General features: G+C 62.8%; 2 protein-coding genes across 2 annotated transcripts; one reads left to right on the top strand and one right to left on the bottom strand.

The window, feature by feature from the left end:
• Positions 1-599: 599 nt before the first annotated feature.
• On the top strand, positions 600-6,092 carry PLK1 (polo like kinase 1). Its single transcript, XM_059484652.1, has 10 exons — positions 600-1,345; positions 1,477-1,645; positions 1,722-1,866; positions 2,228-2,321; positions 2,818-3,037; positions 3,542-3,700; positions 3,783-3,860; positions 4,338-4,492; positions 4,922-5,104; positions 5,412-6,092. Exons 1-10 carry the CDS (start codon positions 965-967, stop codon positions 5,616-5,618), a joined length of 1,791 nt encoding a protein of 596 aa, XP_059340635.1. The 5' UTR covers positions 600-964; the 3' UTR covers positions 5,619-6,092.
• Positions 6,093-6,352: 260 nt separating this feature from the next.
• On the bottom strand, positions 6,353-17,466 carry ERN2 (endoplasmic reticulum to nucleus signaling 2). The gene is made up of 22 exons (XM_059484651.1): positions 17,341-17,466; positions 15,084-15,201; positions 14,743-14,776; positions 14,148-14,220; positions 13,987-14,059; positions 13,730-13,852; positions 13,552-13,653; positions 13,070-13,331; positions 12,887-12,965; positions 12,657-12,807; positions 12,261-12,382; positions 11,936-12,112; positions 11,597-11,846; positions 11,248-11,338; positions 10,562-10,751; positions 10,298-10,397; positions 9,952-10,151; positions 9,137-9,284; positions 8,916-9,043; positions 8,608-8,731; positions 8,316-8,383; positions 6,353-8,237 (listed from the first exon to the last, which is right to left on the bottom strand). Exons 1-22 carry the CDS (start codon positions 17,446-17,448, stop codon positions 8,046-8,048), a joined length of 2,913 nt encoding a protein of 970 aa, XP_059340634.1. The 5' UTR covers positions 17,449-17,466; the 3' UTR covers positions 6,353-8,045.
• Positions 17,467-18,422: the final 956 nt, after the last annotated feature.

The raw sequence follows: 18,422 nt of genomic DNA, 5'->3' as shown, positions 1-18,422 counted from the left end.
CATTTGTCATGGGTGATGGAGTTCAGGCATGGGAGCATCCCGCGGTCATCTCTCCCAGCAAGGGGACCCAGAGCCAGCACCGGGAGTGCCGGAGGGCCTGGCGTGGGGGGGACGGGGGGCAGTGAGGTCAGGGACAGCCCCTCAGAACTGCCACACCGTCACCCGAGGGGCGCAGCGTGGGGTGTCTGTGTTACAGAAACCGGCCAAAGGTCGGTTCCTGGCTACCCGCGGGAATCCCGCTGGGAACCGCTGGACATGGGAGCCGCGGGAGCGGGCGGTGCCACCGCAGGGCCTCTCCCGAGGAAACCCACGCCGGTGCAAATCCCGAGGAATGTCCTTGGCGGAGCGCCTCGTGCCCGCGCTCGGGGTCCCGCGGGAGCGCGCAGAGCGCGCCTCGGGGCCGGCGGGAGCGCGCGCGGCCGCTGCCAACGGCACCCTGCGCACGCGCACACCGCGCGCGCTGTGGGGGCGTGTCCGAGCGCGCCCGGCCCCGCCCCCGCGGGTGCCTGTCTCCCTGGGCTCCCATGGTGCCCCGCGCGCCGCGTGGATTTTAAATCGTGCGGCCAATGGGGAGCGGCCGCGCGCGGTAACGGCCCCGGCGCCGCCTTTGAATCGCGGCCGGAGCGAGCGAGCGGCCCAGCTCGGCCCGGGCCGTACCGTACTGCCGCGGCACCGGAACGGCACAGCCGGCACAGCCACCGCCACCCGCACGGCCGCAGGCACCCGCAGCTGCCCCGGTAAAGGCACCCCGCGCCCGCTGCTGCACCGGCACCGGGACCCGCCGGTACAGGGACTCGGCACACCCAGATCCACCGGTACCGAGACCCGCAGCTGCACCGGTGCACGAACCCGGCTCGTGCCGCTTCCCCAGCACCCACTGCTGCACCGGGACCCGCCGCTCTCCCGCAGCCGCTGTTTCGGCGCAGGCAGCCGGGGCCCGGCGCTGCCCCAGCGCGGACGCAGCATGAGCGCGCCGGGCGGGAAGGCGGCGCGGCCGGCGGCGCTGGTGGAGCCGGCCCGGGCGGCGGCGGCGGCGGTGGCGGGGGGGAAGGAGGTGCCGAAGGTGCTCGTGGATCCCCGCACCCGGCGCAGCTTCGTGCGCGGGCGGTTCCTGGGCAAGGGCGGCTTCGCGCGGTGCTACGAGCTGGCCGAGGCCGAGAGCCGGGAGGTGTTCGCTGGGAAGGTGGTGCCCAAGTCGCTGCTGGTGAAGCCGCACCAGAAGGAGAAGATGTCCATGGAGATCGCCATCCACCGCAGCCTCTCCCACCGCCACGTCGTCGGCTTCCAGGGCTTCTTCGAGGACGACGACTTCGTCTACGTCGTGCTGGAGCTCTGCCGCCGCAGGGTGAGGGGCCTGGGGGCGGGTGTCGGTGTCCCCGGGTTCGGACCTGTCCTTCCCTTCCCCGTGTCCTGCGGTACTGAGCTCCTCCTTGTCCCGCAACCCCCGCCCCGGTACTGACCCCCCGTTCCCCGCAGTCGCTGCTGGAGCTGCACAAGCGGCGGAAGGCGCTGAGCGAGCCCGAGGTGCGGTATTACCTGCGGCAGACCATCCTGGGCTGCCAGTACCTGCACAGCCACCGCGTCATCCACCGCGACCTCAAGCTGGGCAACCTCTTCCTTAGTGACGACATGGAGGTGAAGATCGGTAAGTGCAGGGACACCAGCACAGGGACCAGCCAGCCAGGGCATCCTGGTTATATCCCGTCTCTCTGTCCCTCCAGGTGACTTTGGCCTGGCCACCAAGGTAGAGTATGATGGGGAACGCAAGAAGACCCTGTGTGGGACACCCAACTACATCGCCCCAGAGGTGCTGGGCAAGAAGGGGCACAGCTTCGAGGTGGACATCTGGTCCATTGGCTGCATCATGTGAGTCAAACTGCCTTTCAGAGGGCATGGAGCTGGGCAATCCCTGTTCTGATCTCCTTGGCCCCTCTGAGCTTCAGTGTAATCCAAAGCTCCAGGTCACTGTCCCCCACAGTGCTGAGTCCTGCTGCCAGGCAGCTCCCAACCTTCCCCAACTGAAGCATTCCCTGCAGGGTGCTAGATCCCAGCTTCCCTTTCCAGGGAACAGGATCCAGGCACAGTACACGTAGCTGTCAGTGTGTCTTAATGCTAACTGTGTTCCCTCTGCCAGGAAAGCCCTGGGTGTGCTTAGGACATGGTTGCTCCTGTGCACAATCTGAGTCTCTTTGGCAAAACTGACACCCTTTTGTCTGGGAATGCCCAGGTACACTCTGCTGGTGGGGAAACCGCCTTTTGAGACTTCTTGCCTGAAGGACACGTACATCCGGATCAAGAAGAACGAGTACACCATTCCCAAGGTATGCCGCTTCCCATGGAGCGTCTGTTTGGCTCACAGCAGTGCTTGGTGAGCCTCCTGCTGCAGCCTCTGTGTCTGCCACTCCATGGGCTCTCCACAGCAGGGCAGGGGCACTCAGGCTGGGGTAGTGTGAGCCTTGTGGGGAGCCAGCAGCTCCCTGCCCTGCAATCCAGCAAAAATCTGAGCTGGGCTGCTGGTGTGTGGGGGTGAATGCACATGGGCAAGTCCATGAGGTCTGGACCAGTGGAGCTGGTTCCCGGCTCACTCCACTGCTGATGAGTTGGTATTGCTCCAGTCATTTGACCCCAGGCTTTGGGTGCTGTTAGGAGCCAGTTCTCTGTGCCACCCAATTCTGCTTCCCCAGGCTTGTGTCCTGCTTGCCCGATGCAGCACTGGAGCTCCGCTCCAGGCGGAGCTTCCCTGGGCTGCAAACTCCGTTCATTTGTCACTAGTGCACATTGTCCCTGACCCGTCTCTAAACTCCGCCTGTCCCTCAGCACATCAACCCTGTGGCCGCAAACCTCATCCAGAAGATGCTGAGGTCAGACCCTGCCACGCGCCCGACCGTCGACGAGCTGCTGAACGACGAGTTCTTCACCTCGGGGTACCTGCCCAGCCGCCTGCCCACCAGCTGCCTCACCATCGCTCCCCGCTTCTCCCTGGCTCCCAGCAGCCTGGAGCTCAGCGGGCGGAAGCCGCTGACCGCGCTCAATAAAGGTAGGGGTGGGTGCCCGGGTGAGCTGGGCGGTGGGGCCGGGCACAGCCCGCCAGGGCTGCGGGGCTGGGCACAGCCTGCCCAGCCTCCAGCAGCATCCACAACCTTCAGTGTGCCTCCCTCGCATCATCTCCTGATCCTTATGGAAACTCAGAGCATTTGTGGGTGAGGGCGGCTCTCCCTGCTCTGCCCGGGATGAAGCACTGCATTCGCTTCAGCTCTGTAAGGAGCTCAGACTCATGCCTGGGAAGTTCCACCGGAACACAAGGAAGACCTCTCCTGTGCAGTGCCCAAGCACTGAACAGATTGCCTAGAGAGGGTGTGTGGAGTCTCCCTCACTGGAGATACTCCAGAATCCTCTGGACACATCCCGTGCTCTGGAATTACCCTGCTCATGTCCCACCACAATCCCTTCCGACATGAGCCGTTCTGTGTGTTAGGTGTTGTCTGTACCTGGTGCCTTTGGAACCTTGTCCCTCACATCTCAGTGTTGTCTCTCTGCCCAGGACTGGACAGCCCTGCCCAGGAGCCCTTGCTGGAGAAGGAGGAAGCAGCGGGGCTGCGGGAGGTGGGAGATGCTGTCAGCTGCCACCTGGCTGACATGTTGCAGCAGCTGACTGCAGTCAATGCAGCCAAGCCCTCGGAGCGAGTAGCAGTGAGGCAAGGTGAGCCTGGGGCAGCCCACGGGCCTCGTGGGGTGCACTGGCTGTGGGAAAGGTCCCCTAACAAGCTGCTTTCTTCCTGCAGAAGAAGCTGAGGACCCGGCCTGCATTCCCATCTTCTGGGTTAGCAAATGGGTGGACTACTCGGATAAATATGGACTCGGTAAATACCAGGGGTGGCAATGCTTCAGGCTTTCCTTGTGTCTGAGGAGGCTGGGAGAAGCCTGGGTTGATGCATTTCCTAGGCCTGGGTTTTTAATCGCCATATTCCAGTGTATGTGTCCAAGAGCACTGCCAGGAATCTTACCAAATACCCCAGGAATCCAGAGCAGTGGTCACTGACCATCAGCCTTGGCCACTTTAATGTGGACAATGGTACCTGTGCATGAGGTGACCAGGCTCTCCCCAGCCTGCACAGGGATCCATGGTGGCAGCAGAGGCTGTTTTTGAAGCAGCTGATGCAATAAGGGAGATGACAAATCCAAAGGTGGAAAAATGCCAGCCAGACCTCTCCAAAGAGAAGACCTGGCAGGGCCTTGGTGAGATGGCTGTTAGGGAATCCCTGGGTGATAAACCATCTGCCTTGGTACTTCCCACCACCTGTGGTCCCCCAAGATCTCATGGGGTCCTTTCTGGGCAGGTTACCAGCTCTGTGACAACAGCGTTGGGGTTCTCTTCAATGACTCCTCTCGGCTCATCATGTACAACGATGGGGACAACCTGCAGTACATTGAGCAGAACAACACTGAGTCCTACTTCACTGTGAGGTCCTACCCCTCTAACCTCAACAAGAAGGTCAGTCCTGGGGGCAGGAGCCCTGGCTGGGGGTGGTGAGACCCCTGCCACCCTTAGGCTTGGATGGCAGGGTGGGTTCCAGGGAGAAACTTTTATTGGAGGCCACTGGCACTTTGCAGGCTTCCTCTAGCTGGTGACACATGGGCCCAAGGACAGACACTAGCAGCTCTAGCTGCTATCTGAGGTTCGTTTATGAGCAGTTTCACAGACATTTAGGTGCTCACACGACTTGCATGTACCAAAGTATTCAGCAAAGTGAGTCTGATGTGTCACGGTCAGAGTTAATTTTGAGGATTTCTTCAAGTTTTTGCCATAACACCTCAAGCTCTGAAAGATGTAAGGAGGGTCTGGGATTGTGATGGCTGTCCCTGTGCTCCTCCCCCGTGCCTGGGGTCACCCTCAGCCCCTCACAGCCCGTCCCTTCTGCAGATAACACTACTGAAGTACTTCCGGAATTACATGAGCGAGCACTTGCTGAAGGCGGGGGCGAACATCACACCACGGGAAGGGGACGAGCTGGCCCGGCTGCCCTACCTGTGCACCTGGTTCCGGACCCGCAGCGCCATCATCCTGCACCTCAGCAACGGCACCGTGCAGATCAACTTCTTCCAGGTGAGGCTCTCTGCAGGGCCGTGGCGCTGGCTGCACGTGGTGCTGCTTGGATGGTGGCAGGAGGGGATGACCTGAGCCAATGCTGTGCCCAGGGAGCCTGGCTCTGGGAGCTGTCTGTGCTGGTATCTAAAGCCCCCTGTGTCCTCACTTGTGAGGGGCTGTGCTCTGGAGCTGTTGTCCTGTGCTGCACTCTGAATTCTACAGAGGGGTTTTGTCACACGTTCTGGGTGTGCCAAGATGGCTCATCCAGAGGAAATGCTGCCCCGAGGAGCACGGTGCTCAGTGAGTGTGTGTTGTCTCCCCCCAGGACCACACCAAGGTCATCCTGTGCCCTCTCATGGCTGCTGTGACATACATAGATGAGAAACGGGACTTCCGCACGTACAAGCTGAGCCTGATCGAGGAGCACGGCTGCTGCCGTGAGCTGGCCAGCCGCCTGCGCTACGCACGCACCATGGTGGAGAAGCTCCTCAGCTCCAAGTCTGGCTCGGGCCGGGTGAAATCTTCCTCCTAGACCTTGTTCTTGCTGGACTCGACATCGGTGCCAAACTGCCCAGCTGTGGAGGGAGAGGTCTGGCAGCTTCCCTCACGCGGCCCAGCTGGGATCCTACTCCTGGGTCTGGGCTCATTGCCCCGAGGAAGCCCTGCTGCTGTGGGAATGGTGTTGTTCACTGACTGGTGCCCAAAGGTTTCTTGCTTCCTGCTCCTAACAAAGTGTATTTTTAAACTCCCTACCTAGTCTGTTTTTCTAATTTCCCAAAGCCAAAAACCCAGCTCCAAACCAGCCCTCTTGTTTGAGGTGCCTGGGCCTGCTCTTGAGAGAGCAGGGCTGGCAGTGAGGTGTCTGTACATGGCTGTGCCCGTGCTCTGGGCTTTGTTTCCTCTGGTAGAAGCTCAGGTAAGGTATTGAACAAGCCCGGGGTGAGATTTGAGCTGAAACTTCAACTTTTGTATATTTCATAACTTGAATAAAGATTGTTTAACAGCATCCAGGCTGTTTCACTTCCCTTTGCCTTGCTGAGAGAGGGGACAGCACTGCTGTGGCTTCCCCCTCTCAATGAGCCATACTCTTACCCTTGGCCTGGGCTTGCGTCCTCCTTGGTTGGCTCCATAACTAATTATGGCTAAAGAATCAGCACAAGTCCTCTCAGGCAGCTGGAGCCCAGTGACTTGCCTGTTGCACTCCACTATCCCTGCCAGCAACTAGAGGTGCTCTTAGGCCAGTTTGTTTCTATAAGCAGGACTATGTTTAGTTGATGTTTTTTACTTTTTTATAACATTTTGTATAAATACATTCTGAAAAGAAATCTGGTACAAACCCTGTTATCTGTGTAACAAAATCCCACACCCCAGTACACAGAGGAATCAAACTATACAAAATTATTGCTGTTCCACAGAGGAGCTCTGCTGTGGGGCTCTTTGTGCCCACGGCTTCAGCTGGTGCTGGAGGCTGGCTCGCAGGGCCCACATGCCTATGGGCATGCTATGAACCACAGCACCCATGGGATACCTGCCCTGGGCAGCAGGAGAGGCTGGGGGAAATGCAGGCACAGGCCTGTCTTTGAGAGAGGGATCCCAGGGGCAAGGAACTCCCTCCTTTGTGCCCAGAGACAACTGTTCCTGGACTGCTGTGCCACCAGGCCTGGCACAGGTGCAGGCTGCTGGGGCCCCTAAGGGAGAAAGCCCTGTTCTGGGCACAGCTGAGATCCACACCTCCATTGTGGGACTGTGCCCCCACAGCCTGGGTGTCATGGGCAGGTCCCAGTCCCAGGGTGGCTGCTGGGCCTGGCCTGGTGAGCACAGCCCTGCCGTGGCTGAGGGGCAGCTCCAGTGTCAGGACTGGGGGCCTGGGCACAGCTCAAGGAGTTGTGTCCCCAGGCCCTTGGCACAGGACAGAACCTGTGGGACAAAGCAGGACAGAGCTTCCTGTCCCTGGTGAAGGTCCCTTGGGGTTGATGGCAGCTTGAGGGCATTGCTGTGCCAGGGCCCCACTGTGAAAACACAATGTGTTTTCCTCTTTCTTCTCCAAGCACTGTGTCCACCTGAGATGTCTTTGTTTTCTGACTCAAATGCCTTCACACCTGTCTGACTGTGTGTGTTGGCAAAGATGTTGCTCAGAGGGTCCCCCAGGTGAGAGCATGGTGCTGCCTCATGCCCCACCTGCTGAGCCCTTGCCTGGCTGGCAGCAGGGCACTGAGAGGGCCCGGGCGGGAAGCAGCAGCTGCAGCCCTTGGGCATGGCCTACAGTCCTTGGGCCTGACCCACAGCCCTCGGGCATGACCCACGGCCTTCAGGTGCCATTGCCCCTCAGACGTGACCTGCAGCACTCTGGCATGATCCGCAGCCATCAGGCGTGACCCACAGCCCTCAGGCATGTCCCATGGCCCTTGGGCATGACCCGTGGCTGTCGGGTGTGACCCACGGCCCTCAGGGGCTGTCGCCCCTCATGCACTTTTGCCCCTCAGGCATGGCCCACAGCCCTTGGGTGTGACCTGTGGCCCTTGGACATGACCCACAGCCCTTGGGCCTGACCCGCAGCCCTCAGGCATGGCCCACGGCTCTCAGGTGTGACCCGCAGCCCTTGGGTGTGACCTGCGGCCCTTGGGCATGACCCGCAGCCCTTGGGCCTGACCCGCAGCCCTCAGGCATGGCCCACGGCTCTCATGTGTGACCCGCGGCCCTCAGGCATGACCCACGGTCCTTGGGCATGACCCGCAGCCCTTGGGCTTGACCCGCAGCCCTCAGGCATGGCCCACGGCTCTCGGGTGTGACCCGCAGCCCTTGGGCTTGACCCGCAGCCCTCAGGCATGGCCCACGGCTCTCGGGTGTGACCCGCAGCCCTCAGGCATGACCCACGGTCCTTGGGAGTGACCCACAGCCCTCGGGCCTGACCCACAGCCCTCAGACATGGCCCACAGCTCTCATGTGTGACCCGTGGCCCTCAGGCGCCGTCGCCCCTCAGGCCCTGGCAGTAGTAGGAGCGGAAGGTGTGCTCGTGGGCACAGAGCCGCATGGCCCCGTGCGTGTGCAGCAGCAGCCGCGGGAAGCGGGAGGTGAAGTACTCCACAAAGCCCTCGGGGACGGAGCCCAGGGCCGCCCGCACGTCGGCCGGCAGCTCGTGGTAGTGGTGCTTCTGCAGGAGAGAGGGGGACGTGAGAGGGGACAGGGACAGTGGGGGGGGCAGGGCCACAGGGCAGCTGGGTGGCCGTACCTTGTTCCTCATGGCCCGCAGCAGGTCACGCACCGACCCCCCCTTGTAGGTGCGGAACTTCCTCAGGTCTGGGGACAGCAGGGGAGACACGGAGTGAGGGGGGACACAGCCCCTGTAGTGCCAGCCTCAGCCCTGCTGCACTGTGGCCTCCCAAGGAAGGGCTGCCACCTTTACCTGCCCTGCTTTTGGCTCCTGGGCACAAGCAGGTGCCTGCTGGCCAGTAAAAGCACCAGGCCCTGAAGCCCCACTGCTTCACTGGGCCCAATGATGAGCCTGGCCCCTCCATGCTCACCCATCTGCAGTGGGAGGGAGATGTGCATCCTCCAGTTGGTCCTCACCACCGCCCGTCCCCCCGATTCCAGGGCTGAGACAATGGGCCCCTCGGCTGGCTCCTTCTCCACACGGTCACTGACGTCCTGTGTGCCCAAGAGGTGCGTATGGCACTGCCCCTGCTCTGCACGAGGTGGGACAGAGACCCAGGGACACCCCAGCCCTCCCAAGAGTAGCTCACAAGGAGCATGTTGACCTAAATGCAGCAGTTTCCAGCACGTTTTTCAGTGCACACCTGCATTCACTGCCAGTGGGGCAGCACAGGCTCACCTGGAAGAACTGCAGCTGCTTCTCCTGACTCCAGAAAAAGGGATGCACAAGGACCACAGGGGCCGAGGGCCGGCGCTGGGGCTCGGCGCTGATCATCGCCACAATCAGCTCCCTCGCAACGAGTTTGTCTGGGGGTGAAGCAGAACAGCACCGAGCTCGTCCCTGCCCGGGGAGAGGGAGCTGCCCTCAGCCCGCAGCCTCCCCGCGGGGACGGGTCTCACCGTGAGCCTCCTCCTGCAGGCAGCTCAGCTGGTAGCAGCCCGCCAGGATGTTGGCCTGGCGCCGCAGGCTGTCCCCAAAGGGGTGCTGGCCCCCCGACACCACATAGTAGAAGATGCACCCGGCTGAGAAGATGTCCACAGCACTGGTCTGAAAAACAGGGGGGCACGTGGGACCCTCAGGCAAAGGGCAAGGAAACCTTTACCTGCCACTTCTCTGTCTTTTCATCTGGACAATTTGTCATTGGCTGCAGAGCTGCTGGAAAATGCATCACATGGGGCTCCTGCTCTGCTACCTGCATCAGGGAGCCCCATCACCCCAGGTTCCCAACAGAGAAGGCGTTTCCAGAGGCACAGCCAGAATTCAGGACTCCACAGCCCAATGGACATGCAGGGGCTGCAGGTGTCCCACCAGCAGGCAAACAGACACCAGCATGAGCCCCAGCACTGCCCTGCCCAGGAGCAGTGCAGCAGCTGCTTCCAGTGGGAATGAGATCCCCAACTGTGAAGAGAGGAGAAGCGTGACCTTGTCAGCATCTCACAGCCCCTTCAACCTCCCCACCCCGAATTTCTGAGGACTAATGGAGCCTAATGAGACACCTGTGCTGAGCACAGCTGGGCACTGTCTCACAAGGGCAGGGGCACAGGGACAGCCCTGGCAAGGAGCACAGTGCCTGTGTCTGGGCTGGCTCTGGCTCATGGAGCTCTCATCTTAATTGTGCACCCTGGCAGTGTGACCTGAGACCACTGCCACCATGGAGGACACGCCACAGTGGGCCCAAGGAGCACCCGGGGCAGGGGGGCCACGGCTCACTGACAGGGTTCTCCTTCGGGGCCTCCTGCAGCACCTCGGGCGCGATCCAGCCCTCAGTGCCGGGGATCCCGGAGCGGAGGCTGAAGCTCTGCCGGCCCCCCTGGAGCTTCTTGCAAAGGCCAAAGTCGGAGATGACGGCGCGGATCTGCCCGTGGCGGTTCGGGACAGAGATGAGGATGTTACAGGGCTTCAGGTCACGGTGCACTGCAAGTGAGAGGCTGTGGTGTCACCCGGCAGGGCTGGAGCAAGCAGGGCTCTGCCACAGCCCCATGTGCTGCTGAAGCCCCAGTCCTGCCAAACCACGCAGCATTTGCTGAGGAGGGGCTGCAGAGGGGAGTGCTGGCCCTTACCGATGCTGAGGGAGTGCAGGTGGGCCAGCCCCGACATGGTCTGACGCAGCACGGACACCGGGTCCAGCCCACGGCGCTCAAAGCTGGGGCTCTCCACGTACTGGAACCACACAGCAGGAGAGGAACTGAGCCTGGTTTACTGGGCAAAGGCAGGCTGGCTGGAGAGACACCCTCCCCGGCGTGATGGGGGCGATGGAGAGGAGCCCCCGCAGAGGCAGTCTGTGCCCGAGGCCGGTGCCTGCAGGGCTCCCGGGCCCGGCTCACCTCCTGCAGCGTGGCGGAGCACAGCTCGATGGCGATGTAGTGGAACTGCCGGTCCCGCTCCGTGCAGAAGTAGCGCACCACGTGCGGATGCTCGTCGGACTCGCGCAGCAGCCGCACCTCGCGCTCCAGCAGGTGCACGCACTCGGGCAGGAGGCGCTTCACGGCCACGCTGCGGCCCTCGAACTGCCCCCTGTGCACAGAGTCCTGCTGTGCCCGTGTGCTGCAGGGCAGGGCCCGGCCACCCTCACCCACAGGGTGCCCAGCATGCTGTACCCACACTGCTGCACCCCAAAGCCTTGTCACGTCACCGACAGGAATCTTCCCAGTGTAAGCTGGGAAATGGAGGGTCTCCATTTCATAGGAAAATTACATCCCTCACTTTTTCTGTGTTCAGTGGTGGAAAAGGGGCTCAGCCAGAGCCTCGGAACCATGTGAGGGGCCAGAGCAGGTGCAGGCAGGCAGGGAGGGGTGCAAGGGGGACCTGCCCTGTGTACCCAGTGCCTGGTCAATGAGGGCCACGAGCCCAGCTCCAGGATGGGTGGGATGAGGACCAGAAGAAACTGAAGGGGGTGAGCTCTCAAAAGTCCCTGAACCAGAGGCTACCACCCTGAGCTGCCTTGTCACTATCCCTGTGGCTCCCAGGGAGAAAGGGAGCAGAGTGGGGACAGGCACCCAGTGTCACCCACCTGAAGACAAAGGTTCCTCCAGCTCCATGGCCCAGCACATCTTTGGGGTTAAAAGAAACTTTCCCAACTACAACCAGGTCTGGTTCTGCATCTGCAATGGAGAAAAGACAGCTGTCTTCCAGCCTCCAAGCATTAGTTCTGTGTAGAGGACACCTGTTTCTCTATTTATCTGGCCATTTCTTGGGCCCTACTCTTATGTAGCCCATGCTTATCCAGCAGAAGATCTGGCACCTCCTCCCATCCCAGTTGGGGTGCAGCCCTCTCATCTGCGGGCATCCCTGCCCCTGCTCTGGGCGCTGACATCTCTGGACAGAAGCCCCCACAGCCTGCCTGTTCCCCCTGCACCCACCTTCAGCAGGCACTGGGACAGCTGGCTCTGGGCTGACTGTTCCATTAGCCGGCTCCTTCAGGCAGGCGGAGGGGCTGGAGCTCTGTGAGAGCTCTGAGGCACTGCCCTGGCTCAGCTCCAGCTCCCCAGGCTCCTCAGGGACCCCCTCTCCGGAGACTCGGCCCGAGAGCAGCATCTCCTGCTGCTGCTGCAGGAGCTGTATCTGCTCCTCCAGCTGCTGCTGCTGGGCCACATGCTGCCGCTGCAGCTTCTGCAATACAAACCACGGGAACATTCAGAGCCTGGAGCCATGCTGGGGCATTGGCTCCGTGTCCCTCTCCCTCCACCAGCAGCACTCACCGTGAGCAGCAGGACCAGGATTCCCCCGCCCAGCAGAGCCGTGCCGACGCCTGCCATCACCAGGTCCCAGGTGCCAGACTCGGGGTACACCTCCAGCTGCTCCCCTGGCACAGGGTCTGGCTGGAGCTGCCCCTCGCTGCGGACAGCTGGCTCCTCGGGGCTGCTGGGGGCCAGGAACTGCAACACACACCCAGGGCTGGCTGAGGCACAGACCGCAGGGCACTTGGCTTTGCGACCTCCTTCCTGTCCTGTCCCATGCTGGGGACCCACTGCCCACCCCAAGCAGCACAGACCCCTCAGTGACCCAGCACCCTTCACCACTCACATCATCGAACACGGTCCTGCTAGAAGGAGCCCTGGGGATGATGGTTTCCGTGGTTTTCCTCAGGTTCTCTGGGAAGGCTCTCAGCATCGTGGTGTGGACCAAAGGAGGCAGCTCATGGTGCCCTGTGGCAGGAGGGGAACAGAGACAACCCCTCAGTTCCCCTCTTGGTTTCAGCACCCATCCCTTGCCAGCAGCCCTGGCTCTCCTGGAGTAGGGGGGTTGCTTCTCATGGGACCCCCAGCATGGGTAACTGTGAGCCCTGCTTCAAAGGGTCCCCACTGGGCGGAGCAGGTTGCCTATTGTCCCCAAAGCACAGCAGCAGCTCGGGGTGTTCCCCCCCGGGCACTGCCTGGGAGCCAGGACATGGGTGAGTCTGTGCCTACCACAGCTCCGCACCTATGAGGAGCCACTGGTTGGGAGGTGAGGCGATGCTGCCCTGCGGGTACTTGACGTCCGTGCTGGGCGTGATCTCGCACTCCCCGGACTCCCTCATGGTCACGTCCTCCGTGGTGGGGCCGTCGATCCTGGCCAGCGTGATGCCCTGGGGCTGGGGACGTGGCAGCTCGTGGGGCACCAGGCGGCCGGACACGCCGTGGTGGCTCCAGCGGGGCACAGGGGACACTCACCACCAGCGCCACGCTGCCGTGCACCAGGGAGGTCACAGCATAGAAACTGGTGGCGTGCTTCCCCACGTAGAGCGCCGGCCTGCAGGGCAAGGACAAGCATCACCTTCCATCCGCCACGGACCAGGGTGGCCGAGCACGGGGAACACGAACGCCACCGGCTGCCACCACTCAGGAACCACCTACAGCAGCTGGGTCTTGGTGGCAGCGAAGTCCTTGACGGACTGGTAGCTCCACTTGAGGACGTGGATGTCCTGTGTCTGGAAGGTCAGGTAGCGCAGGGTCTCCATGGCCACGTTGAGGTGGGGCAGGCGGCGCAGGCTGTCCTGGTGCCACAGGTAGATGCCAACCACAGGTGAGCCGTAGTTCTGCGCCCACAGGACCTCCCCGCTCTCCTTATCCAGGGTCACCACCAGCCCGTCGCCGCTTGAGGCCAAGTGTGCCATTTCTGCAGAGAGCAAGGGGGATGAGGGACGCAGCACTTCGGCTGTGTCTCCTCTGGTCACCCTCGGTTCCGCCACTGGTCGTGGGCTGTTGTCCCCAGCAATGGGCACAGCTGAGCCCTGCTGGCCCTGGCACTGCCACCCCAGGCCCCTGCACAGCCAGAGTCCTGCTGGAGTGGGCACTGGGGAGCTGTGTGCCATGACTGCCACTGCAGTTGCACTCACTGTACTGGTAGGACTCCTCGCAGAGCGGGGCCGAGTACTCGGAGAAGGTGGCATTCCAGTGCAGCTCCCGCGACTTGGTGTCATACATGGTGATGACGTACTCTGGGGACAGGAGCAGGGCACAAGGTCACCTCCAGGGCCCCATTACTGGCACCAGGGGGTCAATGGGGGCACTTACGGGTCCGTCCGATGTAGAGCAAGGGGCTGGATGGGCACAGACCATCCCAGGCCTCTGTTGAGAGGGTGGTCTGCTTCTCCCCTGACTTGGGGTCCACAATGAACCAGCTGTCCTGCTTCTTCCCTGAGAAGGAAAATGCCTTCTTTGTAAGCCCCCGCAGCCCCCTGTCCCCAGGAGCTCCCTCTGAGCCCTGCCTGTGCCCTGCACAGCTCCTGGGGCCTGGGCAGGGCTGTCCTGCACACCGCAGCGCTCCGTACCGGTGTACAGCACCCCGTCCGAGCCACGGCACGGCGAGGACTGCACCAGCTCCGGGATGGTGAATGGCAGCTTCTGCAACACAGGAGCAGGGCAGGGTCACCCTGCAGCCCAGGGCACCCCAGGGCTCACAGCGTGCCCACGGCCCCACAGCCCTACTGACCATCAAGCCTTCCTTGTTCTTTCCTCCCAGGATATACAGGCTGCCGTCATTGGGGTCTGGAAGGAATGCTGGCCTGGGAAGCACGAGAGAGGGATAAAACATGAGCCACCCCCTGCCCCAGACACCTCCGAGGACACAGAGTGGCTACACTGCAGAATCCCCTTTAGCAGTTTGCTCTGGGGTGAGTCCCTGCAGGACTTGACCTTTCCTGGGCACCTGCAGCACTGGGTTTTGCAGGAGATAAATCCCACTCTGGTCAGTCCTGGGGCTTCCCACAGCCACCCAGTGTGCACCCACCAGGCCGGTGGATGCCCTGCCTGTCTCAAGGAGCTCTCGCTGCCCGCCTGCCCCTGAGCTGTCAGGGGGATTTCCCTCTATTTCTCTCCATGCTGGTGTGTGCAGTCGAGCTGAGAGTTCCTCGGCTGTGCAGCAGGTGCCAGCTCCTCCTCATCACCATGTGCACATGCCAGGGACAGGGTAAGGTGATGCCACGGCATGGGCTGGGCATTTCATATCTCTGTGGTTCCCCTTTCCTGCTGTTGCTCCATCAGTTATCAGGGAGCCTCCTGCACTGCCCAGTGGGGGTGACACTCACTCTGCCACATAGACTGGCACCTGCAGAATGGGATCTGAAACAGAGAGTGAGAGGCCACATCAGCGGCGCTGCTGTGAGTGGGACAGCACAACACCACTGTTTACCCAGTGTGGCACTGTCACCCAGCCCAGCCACGCAGCCTGTTTGCCTTTCAGAGCTAAAAGAGACACAAAGGCAGATGCTCATCTGTGCCTGGGGCCGGGGCTGGCAGCGCACCCCAGACTGGAGGTACTGGCAGCCCAGAGCCCATCCAGCAAAATCCAGGCCAGGGGAGCATTCCCAGACCTCAAATACACTCCAGGAGCTGGGCTGTGAGCAAATGCCCCCCAGTCACTACTCACCATCCTTCAGGGTCCACTTGATGTCCCCTGTGCTCTTGCTGACAGCGTGGAGGTTCCCATCCAGCGTGGAGATGAAGAGCAGCGTTTCTGGGACAGTCACAGCACTGCCTTTGAGGCTCTAGGACAGACACAGCATCCTCAAGAGATCAGCCAGACTTGGGAACAATCCCCCAGCCCAGCTCCTCTGTGCAGCTCAGCTGCTGGGGCAGCTGCACCCTCAGTGACCACCCGCCCCTACAGACCCTGGCTCCCCTGGCTCACATCCCACCAGAGCCATCCTGGGGCTGGAGCAGCCTTCCCTTTCCCTCCTCTCCCTGGAACAAGTTTTCCCACAGGTGGGATGAACTGCAGTGTGGCTGTTCCCAGCCACGACCCTGGATGCTTTTCTAAAGGTGACAAGAGCAGCCTGATGGCTGGCTCCTTCCAGAAACAAACGAGTCTGGTGACTTTTCATGCCAGAGAAGTGATGATTGCTTGACTGGGCCTTCAGAGCTGCAGGTTTCAGCTACCTGACATTGAGGAAGTAATTGCAAATTCACCTGGGAAGAGGAGCTGCTGCTTCCACGTATGGCGTCTGCATAGCGAGTGCCAGCTCAGCCAGCGCCACATATGCCAGCCTCGCCCCGTCAGCAAACAGGGATGGGCAAACAGCACGGGACACACACGGCTCTGGCAGTCCCCAGTGCCAGGATTTGGCAGCAGCACTGAGGCCCTGGCTGGCCACAGGTCAGTGTGAGAGGCACAAGGACACCCCAGGAGCCCAGCCCCACAGCAGTCCCCTGGCTGCTCGGGGAGCCTGAGCTGGCACAGCCTGTCCTGGGGGCCTGTCCTGGCTGTGGAGCAGGGAGCAGCCAGCAGCCTGTGCCCAGCCGGGACCCGCATGCGAGCCTGAGACCATTTGCAGAGCACAACCTGACAGTACAAGAGTGGCTGTGGCACGGCAGGGCCAGGAGATTCCTTCAGCTGCAACAAAGCACAGGAGCACAAACACCTCCCTCACAATGCACCTCATATCAACCTCTGCGCCTCCAGCCCAGTTCTTTTATTTGCACTTCTTTTTGCTTCATTTTCAGGTGAGGTCAGAGTGAGTTTCCCTGCTCTGGCTTTGCCCAGAGGACACGGCAGGGAACTGCTCCCCAGCATGGCTCCTCCAGCCCCCATGGCCATGCAGGAGGGATTGCTGCTGGCTGGGGACATGCCAGGCTGGCAGACAGGGGCTCTTGCAGTGTGGCCACCTGCCCGGGGGAAACTGAGACTGCCGGCCCCCCCCAGCCATCAGGGCTCTCTGCTTCCTTCCCCCTGAAGCACTGGGGACTTTTCCATCCCTTCTGCGAGTGTTTTGGTGCCAGGGCACTCGGGCAAAGGCCAGGCTGCCTACCTGCTCCCCATAAGCCACCATGGGCAGAACTGGGAGCACAGGGTGCCTGGGAGCTGCCACCCTCCCGCTGGTCCCAGCCCCAGCCCACAAGTGTGGCTGCTCCCACGGGCTGTCCCAGGAGCTTTCCCGAGGTTCCACCACAGCACTTTGGACTCTGCAGTGATGCTGCTGGGGCTGAGCTCAGCCCTGGGCTCGGGGCACCTCACTCCCCCAAGGATGGATAGAGAGGGATGCCCAAGCACAGACAGAAACTCGGCGCCAGCATCTTCTGCTTCCTCCAGTGAAGCAGCTCTAGCCGTGTAATCCAAAGCCGCCCTGGCAAGCTGCCTATCCACTTGAACCGCCACCAGCCGCAGGAGCTGGATCCGGCTCTGAAGGCACCTCCCTGACAGGCAGCAGGACCAGGCAGAGGGGGAAGGGGACTCCGCTGCCGGCCACAGCCGGGGCTAGGGGTGAGGACAGAGATCAATCTCCGCTCTGGGTGCCGCAGGGGTCCCAGCCCGGGTGACAGCCCGGCGCTCCATCGCACCGCGGCCAACGCACCCACGAACGGCTGCGGGTCCCGGCAGCATCCCGGCCCCGCGGGCACCGCGGCCCCTCACCCGCACCCCAAGCACCTTGCGGGTGCCCCCGCCCGAGGGCCGGCTCGGGCCCCGCTGCCCGGTGTCACCCGCGGCCGCTCCCGCCCGCGCTGCCGCACCTGCCCCGAGCGCGGGGCGCCCCTGTCACAGCCCGGGCACCGAGCGCCGTGCGCCCTCCCGCAGGACGCGCGGGGCACGGCGAGCACCGGGAGCACCGGCGAGCACCGGGAACACCGGCTCACACCTCGCTGTCCCCTCCCGGGCGCTGTCCCACCCCCGCTGCCAGCTGCGGCCGTACCTGTGCCGGGGGCGGCGGGAGCAGCAGCAGAAGCAGCGGCAGCAGCGGCGGTAGCGGCGGCAGGAGCCCCCGGAGCCCCCGCGGGCGCGGCGCGGCGGGGCCGCCCATGTCCCATGTCCCGGCCAGGCCAGGCCGGGCCGGGCCGCGCGGCCGCCGTGAGTCAGCGGGGCCGGGGCGGGTCCCGGACGCGGCTTCCGCCCCCCGCGCTCCGCACACGCGCCCCGGCCCCGCGGCCCCGCCGGCCTCCCCGCCCCGCTCCCCTCCGGCCCCGCGGGAGGAGCCGCGCTCAGCGCACACCCCGCATCCCCCCGCCCTGGGCACCGGCCCCGGCCCGGCCGCAGGCACCGAGCCGAGGACGGTTCCTCTGGCCGGTAACGGGGGCGAAGCCCTCCCGGCCGTGGCGGTGGAGGAAGGAGCCGGCTCCTGCCGCCCCCCGCAGCCCCGTGTGCCGGGAGCTCGGCCCGAGGACAGCGGGGACCGGGGGCTGCGCTGGGACCCCCGCCCGCACGGACCCCTGGAACCGAGAGCCAGGGCACACCGGGCACCACGGCGAACAGGAGCTGCCCGCGGGCACAGCTGGGAGAACGGCAGCGCAAACTGGGGCTACCGACCCGACTGAGATGGGGATTTTGGGTGGGACAGCAGGCGTCTAAAGGGGGAAGCGAGGCCCAGCAGATCGGTTCAGCACGGCAATGCCGAGGGTGCCCGTTCAGCCCGGCAATGCCAGGGTGCCGATTGAGCACGGCAATGCCGAGGGTGCCGCACGCCCAGCACTGGGGCTGCTCCGAGCACCCGCTTGGGGCTGTTCAATGGCAGTGTGACCGTGACACCACAGCAGGACCGGCCCAGCTCGGTGCAAAAGCAGACTAAGGCCCGGCTTTGGGCAGGGAGGTAGAGACCATCCCGTAATTCAGAGCCTGTGTGTGTGCAGTGGCACACGGCAGCAGAACCCAAATCCCCAACGTGGGAGATGGGCACCCATGGCTTTGATGTGCCACCAGGTGTGGGGTCTCCTGAACTTAGGCCTGTGTCCATCTTCCTGCAAAGAAACTCACTACAAACCTTTTGCTCACAGTTGTTCA

The sequence above is a fragment of the Ammospiza nelsoni genome, chromosome 17 (assembly GCF_027579445.1).
Source record: "Ammospiza nelsoni isolate bAmmNel1 chromosome 17, bAmmNel1.pri, whole genome shotgun sequence".
NCBI lineage: Eukaryota > Metazoa > Chordata > Aves > Passeriformes > Passerellidae > Ammospiza > Ammospiza nelsoni.
The sequence above is the reverse complement of the archived record's forward strand: the minus strand, read 5'-3'. Positions and strand labels throughout refer to the sequence as shown.

Bases quoted from the DNA above. Each gene is read 5' to 3' on its own strand.
- PLK1 (XM_059484652.1), top strand. From the start codon at position 965: ATGAGCGCGCCGGGCGGGAAGGCGGCGCGGCCGGCGGCGCTGGTGGAG. The intron at 1,867-2,227 runs GTGAGTCAAACT...GGGAATGCCCAG, and splicing joins TGGTCCATTGGCTGCATCAT to GTACACTCTGCTGGTGGGGA. The intron at 5,105-5,411 runs GTGAGGCTCTCT...GTCTCCCCCCAG, and splicing joins TGCAGATCAACTTCTTCCAG to GACCACACCAAGGTCATCCT.
- ERN2 (XM_059484651.1), bottom strand. From the start codon at position 17,448: ATGGGCGGCCCCGCCGCGCCGCGCCCGCGGGGGCTCCGGGGGCTCCTG. The intron at 12,113-12,260 runs GTGAGTGGTGAA...TGTGTGTTGCAG, and splicing joins GCAGGACCGTGTTCGATGAT to TTCCTGGCCCCCAGCAGCCC. The intron at 9,285-9,951 runs GTCAGTGAGCCG...CCTGTTTTTCAG, and splicing joins AGGCCCCGAAGGAGAACCCT to ACCAGTGCTGTGGACATCTT.